The sequence below is a fragment of the Phoenix dactylifera genome, chromosome 5, assembly GCF_051530095.1.
Source record: "Phoenix dactylifera cultivar Ajwa chromosome 5, Ajwa_hap1_PhDact_Kaust_v1.1, whole genome shotgun sequence".
NCBI lineage: Eukaryota > Viridiplantae > Streptophyta > Magnoliopsida > Arecales > Arecaceae > Phoenix > Phoenix dactylifera.
In genome coordinates, this window is record NC_143194.1 from 17,797,347 (window position 1) to 17,808,435 (window position 11,089).

At 42.2% G+C, this 11,089-nt stretch overlaps 1 protein-coding gene across 2 annotated transcripts; it reads left to right on the forward strand.

Moving 5' to 3' along the window:
- The first annotated feature begins 6,026 nt into the window (after positions 1-6,026).
- Positions 6,027-8,447, forward strand: LOC103696394 (lipase (DUF620)). 2 transcript variants are annotated; one of them, XM_088721727.2, is made up of 4 exons: positions 6,027-6,429; positions 6,517-6,846; positions 7,349-7,420; positions 7,621-8,447. In XM_088721727.2, the coding sequence occupies exons 1-3, from the start codon at positions 6,226-6,228 to the stop codon at positions 7,400-7,402; spliced, it is 588 nt and encodes a 195-aa protein (XP_088577853.2). In that variant the 5' UTR covers positions 6,027-6,225; the 3' UTR covers positions 7,403-7,420; positions 7,621-8,447. The 2 variants fall into 2 exon arrangements, with proteins under 2 accessions (XP_088577853.2, XP_088577852.2); XM_088721726.2 differs by lacking the exon at positions 7,349-7,420 and having other exon boundaries at positions 6,028-6,429; positions 6,517-6,840; positions 7,615-8,447.
- Positions 8,448-11,089: the final 2,642 nt, after the last annotated feature.

Genomic DNA, 11,089 nt, shown 5'->3' on the forward strand with positions numbered 1-11,089 from the left:
GGCTACCATAATTGACCATTGGATCTTAATCCCACCATTGGATGAAGACATAATGGGTCAAGTGAATGGCGCCTTGCATTGGAGCCCTTGGATCATCATCATGAAAGATCAAGAGGTGAGGCGTGAGGGACATGTGATTAGCATGTGATGTTGACTTGGTCAAAATATGGCACCACATGAAAGGACATATCATTTGATACACCTCTTCACTTGATCTGCACCTCCTCTTATTTGATATGGCCCTTAGATGATGTCCTTTCATGAAAGGATGTGTGGATGGGATGCATCCCTTGGAGATGCATCCCTACACCTATTATAAATAGGCTAGCACTCCATGGGTTTCATCATTCCAACTCCACCCCACTCCTCTCTTCTTTCTTTCTTACATTAGTTTCTTTCTTTCTAGCATTGCTTCTAGTGTGTCCTAAGCCAAGACAAGGTGGTCTTCTTTAGGACAAAAGGATTAGAAGTGATTTTAGAAGGTTAAAGAAAAATAGAAAGAAAGGAAAGCAAGCCATTAGAGTTCTTTAAGAATTCTGCATTAAGGATCAAAGTCTTTGAAGCTTAAGACTTAAATCAAGTTTTCGTGTGGATCAACGTTGGAGGGTGAACACTTGGGCACCTAGTGGAAATTCTGCATATTGGATTAGCGTTAGAGGTATTCTTCTATTTCTGCATTTATATTATATTATTTGATTGCTTTCATTAAGGTGATCTTGGCTTATAAGGGTTTTATGTTAAGGAACTTTATCAAGAAATTTTTAAAATTCCTAACTTCCGCTGCGCATTATAACATGCTAAAATCCTTTAGATACAACACCTTCCATAAAAAGAAAAAAATATGATATTTTGATCGTACAAATTTATGTAGATGATATTATTTTTGGTGTTACTAATGAAGCTTCGTATCGAGATTTTGCTAAGCTCATGCATGAAGAGTTCGAGATGAGCATAATGGAAGAAGCTACTTTTTTCATTGGGGTCCAAATCAAATGAAGGAAGGGATCTCCATTAGCCAAAGCAAGTGCGCAAGAGAGAGTTTGAAATAGTTTGGCATGGAGAAGGACAAGCACATTGGCACTCCGATGAGCCCTTCATGTAAGTTAGATAAAGATGAGCATGGTAAAAGTATAGATTTAAAATTTTATAGAGGTATGATAGGTTGTTTACTGTATTTTATTGCTAGTAGACAAGATATTACGTTTATTGTTTATATGTGTGCTAGATTTTATGCTAATCATAAAGAATCTCACTTAATTACTGTTAAAATAATTCTAAGATATTTAAATGGCAATCAAAATCTTGGTTTATGGTAGTCAAAGCAATCTTTAATTAGTCTAATTGGAAATTCAGATGCAGACTTTGTTGGTTGAATAATAGATAGAAAAAGCACTAATGCAACTTGCCAATTTCTAAAAATTAACTTAATCTCTTGGTTTAGTAAAAACTAAAATTTGGTTGCATTGTCTACGACCGAGGCCGATTATATTATAGCCCGAAGTTGTTGTGCTCAAATTTTATGAATTAAGTAACAACTTAAGGATTATGGTATTAAACTTATTAAACTATCTATAAGATGTGATAATATAAGTGCAATAAATTTAATTAAAAATTTTATTCAACATTTAAGAACTACATATTGTGATAAAATATTATTTCATAAGAAAAATGATGTAGTGATTGACTTTGTTTGTACCAATAGACAATTAGCTGACATTTTTACCAAGCCCCTTAGCGAAGATAGACTTAGTGAGATTAGAAGAAAATTAGGAATTTGCGATCCATTTGCCTAACCTCAATCTCTAGATATTTATTCAAACTTCTCCTTAGTTCGATGAAAATTAAGCTCTTGGACCATTTCTTTTTATTTAGATCTTTATTTTTGAGGTTTCCTGAGCATAGAAAACCTTATTTGTTGACCTCGGAATGGTAGAGTCAACCTCTGGCACGGGGGGTCGACCTCATGTTCTATGGAATGTTAGGACTCGACTTCTAGATCCACCCCTAGTAGGCAGCAAGTGGAGGAATCGACTCCTACTTTCCCGCCACTTGGGGGTCGACTTAGGGGCCGACCCCTCATCTTAGGTCGAACCCTCATGGGCGATCGACCCCTCATATTAGGTCGAACACTCATAGGTTGAGGCCTCATTTAAAGCCGAGCCGACCTTTCTTCCCTCATTTCTTTCCTTCCCAAACTATTCCTCTTTCCCTCCAAATGACCAAAATCGAACTCCTCTTCTCTCTATCCTTCAGATGTATCATTTCCATCTTGTTTTCTTGGGCTTCAAGCATCCGATTAGTTTCCCATGACTCTGAAGAAGAAGATACCTCAAAGAAAAAAGTCTTCCCAAGCCCATGAAGAAGAGACGAGAAAGAAGAAAATGGCTAAGTGTTCTTCACCTCCTCGAGTTGGACTTCATTTTTCCTACCATTTAGAGCCATGTCCCTTATAGAAGATGCATAATGAGGTTTCCCTTGCTACTTGTATACTATAGGTAGGAACATCGATTTTGCATTTTTGGAGAGTGAGGGATTCACTATTAGGGAGGGAATTAGGAGTCTAGGAGGGAGTATATGTGTAGCCTTAGGGTGCCTACTTATCCAAACCTTGTACATGAGCTTTACCACAACCTTCAGTTCGGGATAGGTAATGTGGTCCTAGTTAGGACTCGGGTTGAGATTGAGCTAGATAGCCATGTGTTCGGATGCCTTATCCATATGCTCGGCCGTGGCCCACTCTTGGACAGGTTGGAGAAGAGGGGCATTAGGTTCAGTTTATTTTGGGTAGGGAGGATGTCACAAAATATGAGAAGGTGGAAATATTGAGATGAGACTACTCTACTATGTTGTTAATAGGATCTTCTTCCTAAAGATAAGAAGATTTGAGTTTGTATCTGAGCGGGACATACGTGTTATGTACCATATTATTAGAGGGAATCCTCTGAATTTACACGCTCTGATGTTGTAGTAGATGCATGAGGCTCTGACTCGGTCAAAAACCTCGTTGTCTTCCCGTACAGTTCTCTCCCTAGTATTCAAGCAGTATGATGTTGATTTTGAGGGGAAGACCACTCATGAGTTGATGTATTCTAATATATAATGATCGTACACTACGTCAGATGGGATATAGCAAGATAAATGGTCATTAGGTCAAGAGGAAAAGATTTGGGCGACATAACGAAAATGAGGACAGGGTTGAGGCGGAGACACCACCATCTCCTCCTAGAGAGGGCGGATCCAGCAGACCCAATCATGAGTTCTATTTTCTACAAAGCAGGAGGTTGGAGTTTCCACCATCAGAGGTGAGTCAAAATAGTAAGCGACAACAGAGTTGTACCCTTCAATACTTTTGGAAGAGATTTTGCTGATGCTTTTTTAGTTTGCATTACAAACTCACCAGCTAGAGAGCATCCCATGACTGACATCATTCAGGCTGGATGATGATTAGCTTAGGACCATAGGTGACTGCTATTGTGCCAGTAGCTAGAGCTCCAACGTAGGGGGAGAGTGCAAAGGGTTCTTCTATGGCTCTTTCATCGAATATAACTGTTATGCCTCATATTTCCACTATCACTCAGATGTTAATCAAGTAGAACATTGAGCTTTCTTATCTTTAGACTTTGGTCACTAGATTATGTGGGAGAATGATGGATCTAGAACATGAGATGAGAGGACAAAAATGAACAGCTTGTTCTAATCAGGATGACAGCATTCAGTTATCAAAGCTAATTATAGAGGTTGGGAGTCTACGAGGCTTGATGGGGTTTGGCAGTTGGCAGCGATGAGAAGATATGAGAGGCTATGAGAAGATATGAGAGGCTCGAGCGACTCAGTCACATCAGATATTGCTTTTCTTCTTCAGACTATGGGTAGATTGATCGGACAACTTTAGGCCATTAATGCTTCTACTAAAGTTTTTGCTGCACCTAGGATCTCTACTACCACCATTAGGCCTCCTAATCAGCCTAGTCAACCTAGTTACTATCCGTTCCAGGCATCATCTTTCGGAACTTTTTGTCCCTTCACCAGTGTTGGGTTTTCTACTAGGATTGTAAGTGAGAGAGCCGGTACATTGTCTAGATCGTCTGCTTATCAAAAGATATATTCTTTATCTAATGAGGATTAGAGCTTCTTTTGCTTCTAGATTTAAGCTTTATATATCTTGGATATATGTGTGTTATTTGTGTGACTTTTTGTTGGCGTCATGTTTTGGATATGTGTTATGGATGATAAATGACGCTATAAATGATATGTATTATGGATGACTCTATGGTCTATGTACCATCTTTTTATCCTTTTGATGTGACTCTACCTGCCGTGGAATGGATTTATACACATAAGAAAGGAGAGAAAAAGAGCGAACATTGTGCCTATTTACTTAGCATAGGTCTTCACTGAAGTTAAAAGATAATTTGGTGCTATTGAAGGAAGAATGGTGAATTTAGTTAATCTATTCAAGATCTTTAAGGATATAGAAAATGATAAGGCCATGGTAGAATCCTATTATGGTTTCCTCCACCACTACTTGAGCTTAAATGCTTGCACATACCTTGTTATTATCTACTTTGAGAAAGTCTACAGTTAACTTAAAGATAATTTGGTGTATGCAAAATCTGAAGGATCTTGAGGTATGCCATTTTCTCTCTTACTCTACTATACATAGCTTTGTTAGATTTCTATTGTTTCTTAAAACTCAGCCTAACTTAGGCATCGGAGATCTTCCCACTGAATCAAGTCTAGCAACTTTCAGTATTTCTCTCCTATTTGTAGGTCGGATTTTGACCTCCAACCAAACCGATCCGAGCATACTTATTCAAGTAGAAACTAGTCACTCACTGTTCACCAACTCATCCAACTTGGTCAGAAAGGATTTTGGCTGAACAATCAAGTTGATCAAATAGAATCGTGTTTGGCTCGTTTTCGAAGTAAGCTCAAATGGAGCTTAAAACAATGGTAAACAAATTAAGATTTTTCCCAAAGTTCAAGCTAGGAGTACATTTCAAACCAAGCTTCATCCAGCCTGATCTCAATCAAGCTCAGCTTAGTTACACACCATAGGTGCATCACGGTAAAGCAGTGCACTCATCAGGTTACATAACTACTAATAAATCTTTATCAAAAAATGCTACATGGTGCCAAAACATCATGCAAAATTTCTTTGTTCTGTCGCATAAAATAATTATTGTAGATCACAAAAGGCAGTAAAATTCATGGAAAATAATCTAAATCATAAAGTGGCACAACAATGCTAGATTAGCTTGAGGACACTGATTAGACCTCTGACAATGTCAATGCTTCAAGATCTTTATGCACATACAAAAAGATATTAGGTTCATGACTGTTGATTTGATAACTCTATAATCAACTAATCCGAAGTTTGGCAGCAAATCCTGCAAATCTTATCAATCACCTCTTGCCTCATGGTAAACGAATCGTTCGACTGACGCCCGAAGCATATTACTCCTCCCTTGGACGGCTATCTGCTTATATTGTCAGCCTGCCAAATCCTGACAATTCTGCTTCAGGTCCTCCTTAGGACGCAACCAGAAGCTGTGCCACTGTCCTGCTCACTGCACCACCATTATCATCAGAAGACAACGGATACGGTTCTGCCCCTTGGATCTCACGTGTTTTTTCTCTTTTTTTTCCTCTTAATTATCACTTCATTTAAAATCAATTCTGTATGCGTTACCTTCACAGTTCCCCTCCATCCATAGGTGAGTCACCAACTCGTCACAGATTCTCCCTTGAATCTGTTGGCCAGCCTCACTTTCCGTTCCCAAGTCATTGAAATCCCATAAGATTTCTCTCCTTGCGCGGCATCTTTCCCTTTCCCTTCCCTCAGACGCACCTCATTGAGTTACCAATTTTACCAAACTCCACTCCACTCCACAACCTCCGTTACATTATTACCAGATTTCGACCTCTCGCCCAACTCCATGGCTTTGCCTGCCTTAAAAGCCCTCTCTTCTTATCTACCAATTGGACCCCACCCTTCTGTGCCCCAGAAAACTCCCCCCTCGTTCCATATAAGCAAAAGAAAAGCCCCCAAGCCTGTGACAAACAGGGAGCAAAGGAGGGGACCGGTCACCTTCCAATCATATTCCTATAACAACCACCGCAGCCCTTCCAAGTTCCAGTTCCCATAGAGAGAAAGGAGATAGATAGATAGATAGATAGAGAGAGAGAGAGAGAGAGAGAGACGACCAACAAAAAGAAGAGCAAATGGCCCGGCTTGCTCCTCTAACAGAGGAGCCCAGTAGCGAAGAGGACTCCAAGAGCTTGTCCAAGAGGAGCCACTCCTTCCACAGGTGGCTAAAGAGCCATTTGCCCCTCCTATCCCCTAAGAGATCCGATCTCAAAATTCTCCTCAGCGTCCTCGGCTGTCCCCTCTCCCCCGTCTCCATCCTCTCCAAGCAACCTCACAACGTAATCTTTTTGATACACAAATTGTACGCAGTTGTTTGTGGTCATCTTTATTTATTTCATGGGTTGGTTTTAATGTTCATGAAATAGGTGGCCTCCTCGGCCCAGTACATAATCCAGCAATTCCGGGCGACGACCGGGTGCGCAAAGATAGAGGGAACCGTGAAGAGCATGTTCGCTTCCGGCAGAGTGAAGGTGGTGATGATGGACGAGAACGGGCTGAGCTTGGCGGCAGGAGATCACCACAAAGGATGCTTCGTTGTGTGGCAGCTGGTCCCCGACATGTGGCTCGTCGACCTCGCGTTCTCAGGCCACCAGATCGCGGCAGGCAGCGACGGCGAGGTGGCCTGGCGCCGCACCCCGTGGCTCGGGGCTCACGCGGCACGGGGCGGAGTTCGGCCCCTCCGGCGAGCACTTCAGGCAAGTGGGCAGCTTTTTCTTTTGATCTTCTTCTCTTTTTTCTCGCTGCTTTTCTTTTTACCTATTCTGCTGGCTTCTGGCCGAGTGCTATGCAGCCCAACTGGATTCTCGCACGATGGTAGGAGAGCTTTAGGTTAGAAAGTATGTAGGCATGTGAACTATCATTCTTTTCTTTTTTTTTGTGACAAAGCGTAAAAAGATCATATGAACTATCTTTACGAGATCATATTCTTGACTGCTTTTCATAAAGTTATACTAGGATTTGCTTTTATTGTATGGTACTCCATCACATGAGTCTCTTTTATGCTAACTATTGTACTGGTTTCCCCCAGGAGTGCCATCTGTGGTTTTTTCCTCCTTTTTATTTAGTTCAGATATTGTAATCTTCCCAAAGAGCAGTGTTGTTTTCTGTCTCTATTTTTCTTTATGAAGATCGAAACAAAGCCTTCATCTAACTAGTGCATGTTTATATTAGTTCATGTACTCTGTTTTCTCTTCACAGGAGAGTTTAGGTGACAGTTCCTTCAAGCATAAAATGGATGAACACAGGATCTAGAGGTCTCTAGTCGCTTAAGTAATTTTCTCTCTCTTGGGAAGCAACTTATTAAATTAACCACTGCATACAAATATCACAAATATTTGCTAAACATCATTTTTTTTCTTTATTTTTTCATTCTTTTTTATGCAGAGAACAACCTATGATTTCTGAATAATTTTCTGCTAATCATTCACTGAGATCTGGTCTTGATTTGTTCAAAACTTACCTACCTACAGGGATTAGACCCCGTGACCATTGCGGCAGTGTTCTCCCCTTCCGAACACATTGGAGAGAAGCACATCGGTGAGGAAGAATGTTTCGTGCTGAAATTAGAAGTCGACCGTTCGGCCTTGTTGAATCGGAGCGATAGCACTGCAGATATCGTCAAACACGTAATGGTGGGGTACTTCAGCCAGCGCAGTGGCTTACTAGTTTATCTCGAGGACTCCCAATTGACACGGATCCAAACCCCGGGATCCCAAGCAACGTTTTGGGAGACCACCATAGCATCAAGCATCGAAGACTACCGAGCGGTGGACGGCGTTATGATCGCCCACTCGGGCCGGACCACCGTGAACTTGGTGAGGTTTGGTGTCGGGGTGAAGGACGACTCGGTGGTGACGAGGATGGAGGAGATGTGGGGAATTGATGATGTGGTCTTCAATGTGCCTGGCCTCTCTGCCGACTACTTCATCCCTCCAGAGGAGGTTAAGAGGAGCTACTTCTATGACACTGCCTTCGGTCAGCACTAGCCAAGCCCATCCAAGAACCGGCAGTGGTAAATCCTTTTGTTCTTTCTATGAGGTAGTGACATAGATTAACTATAATATTCCTCGTATGGAGCTATTTGACTTATAATTGCTCTCATGAGATGTGTGTGTGTGCAGTATATAGGATATGTGTGTGTGTATATATATATATATATATGTATACTGCACATAGATGCAATAAGGCATTAGTCTCTATCCAAGCAATTTTGTCTGCTTCTCTTTTCCCGTCTGAATTGTCTTGCTGTGCTCAGATGTAAAATGGTTACTGCTACCTAATGGATTTGGTTTATGTACATGCACGGTTGTCCCTTTTGTGGAGACTGAGATTGAGAGAATCTTGCTTGGGTGCATAACAACTATGTCAGAGTCAGCTTTATAAATTATACGGCTTCAGTCTGTGTTGGCTGAACGAAACAAGGCTACGGTGTGCTCGGAGGGTGAGGGTGAGGGTGTTATTTATGACCTAGGAGAAGAAGAAATAATAATAAAATAATAAAAAAATTAAGCGATACAGCACACCAAATTTTATCTGGTTCGGCAAAATTGCCCATGTCCATGGGACAAGGCTTCAACTCTTGTGAATTAATTGAGAGGATTACAAGATATTTGTAACAACCCAGGATCTCACTCAAAATGGCTAGTCGGAAGTTATTATTTGGGTTCCTTGATCCTGTATAAGTACCCAAGATCTACCCAGCGAATAACCGATGTGGGACTAAACACACGCCCGCACGGGTCTTCACATATTCCTCCCGTTCAAGCCTTGACGTCCTCGTCAGGCTAAGGGTTCAAATCTATTCAAATCTAATCACAAACACCATGATTGGTCCGCGGTCAGCCCCAATGGATCCGTGCTGCAGTGTCCCCTAGTCCATATAGGTTATGGGCCGGGTCCGCTCTGATACCATTTGTAACAACCCAGGATCTCACCCAAAATGGCTAGCCGGAAGTTATTATTTGGGTTCCTTGATCCTGTATAAGTACCCAAGATCTACCCAGCGAATAACCGATGTGGGACTAAACACACGCCCGCACGGATCTTCACAATATTAATAAAAACAAAGAAGGCTGCTCAAATTTGGTGGTAGAATGCTCCTTATGAAGCTAAAGAAAGCCTGTCGGTGGTAGAATCTATGCTCCAATATTCTAGGTTTAATTTAGCCAGAAAGCCGTCGTAGCAGCACACCTCAACGTGCCAAGCCCCGAGCACCTGTCAAAATCTGTCTCCTCTTCCATTCATGAGCACCTCCTCACAATCCCTCTATTTATAGAGCAACTCATCACTCAATTTATTTGAGTAGAAGTGCATGCAAAACATGCCAGACTGGGAAGTCTATGAGAAGTAGAAGTGGGGAGGGAGAATTTTCTCATCCCGCTAGGACCTGAGTGAGTGGAGCAATGCCCAACTCTTCCAGTCTTCATGCCCAACATTCTCCTACTTGAAGACTTGCTTCAACATTTCTTTGAACACATCAAACACCAAGAGTATCAAGAGACCCCAGTCCAATCTCACCAATAATCAGGCAAGCTCAAGCTCAAGAGAAGCTCTACTCCACGTAAACTTCTCTAGTGACGGGCTTAGTGAGTATTGTTGGGAATAAACTGTCCCAGAAAATTTTAAATCTATAATACTCTACTTCAACAAATAATAGGCAGAAATAGGCTTACAGAAAATAAATAGAGAAAGTGGAAAAATGGAACCCGAGATGCTGAGGCGTGGTATGTTGGTCACTTTCCTTGAAGTAGATTTCGCCGCCTTACAGTGCACTAGGCTTGGATGGCGTTCTACTCCTGAGATACAACAGCCTCTCGCACTGTTCCTTCTGCCTCAATGATTTGCACGGATCAAAGAAGCTTTCGAACCCAGAATCAGTATGCAGCAAGCCCGTTGATTGAAAGAAAAACAGCAAACAGGGAGAATAGAAGTTCTCTGTTTTCAATTTTTTATATATCCTGTCTAATCCGAAGAGGTCTATTTATAGACTTCTTCGGGACAGACGCGACCCAAAAACGATCCAACGGTCGAAACCGGTAAGAAAGTTTGAAAAAACACTGGGAGTATGGCCAGCGGATGCGAGGTTGGTTGCGAAGATGTTGACCCCCTAATGGATTTTGATGAATACAAAACACTAGAGTAAAATTCCATTATATCTTAACAATTCGATTGAGGAATTCATGTGTTTTACTTAGAAAATTGTTAAGAAATGTCTAGGCAAGTTCCCACAATTTTTATGAATTTATTGAAGAATATTTTGAGCTAAAGAAAAAGTTCAGGGACAGCCGAGACGTCTCCTGATAGTTTCAGAGACGTCTCTGGCACAAACAGGAAGAACTGGCACACTTGGAGTCGTCCCCGGCACCTGCCGAGTCGTCCCCGCGTTAGCGGAGTCGACTCTCTCAGAAGCGGAGTCGACTCTCTCAGTGGCGGCAGAAAGACGTTTCTCAAGGGATATGCGCGAGACGTCCCCGCTGTACGCGGAGTCGTCCCCGCAAGCAAAAAGGAGACTCCCCGAGACGTCCCCAAGATGGCGGAGACGGCTCTCTCAGGGTTTTCCAGAGAATGGTTTTTGCGGTGATAAGGAAGCGGAGTCGACTCTGAGACAGCGGAGTCGTCCCCACGCATAAAGTGGACACAAGCGGAGACGTCCCCTGAAAGAGCGGAGACGACTCTCTCAGGGAATTCCAGAGGGCAAGTTTTTCGGAGACAAAGAAGCGGAGTCGTCCCCAAAGAAGCGGAGTCGTCCCCACTCAAAAAGCACAGACAAGGCGAGACGTCCCCGTAAAGTGCCGAGTCGACCCCAGATAAAGTAAAAAGTAAAATCCTGTAGGTGAGACGTCTCTCGCTGTAGCGGAGACGTCCCCGGAGCGCCTGGGACGCGACTGACAGCTTTTCAGGTTTGATTTTGAATTTCAAATCCTTCTCTTTTTGTCTCTA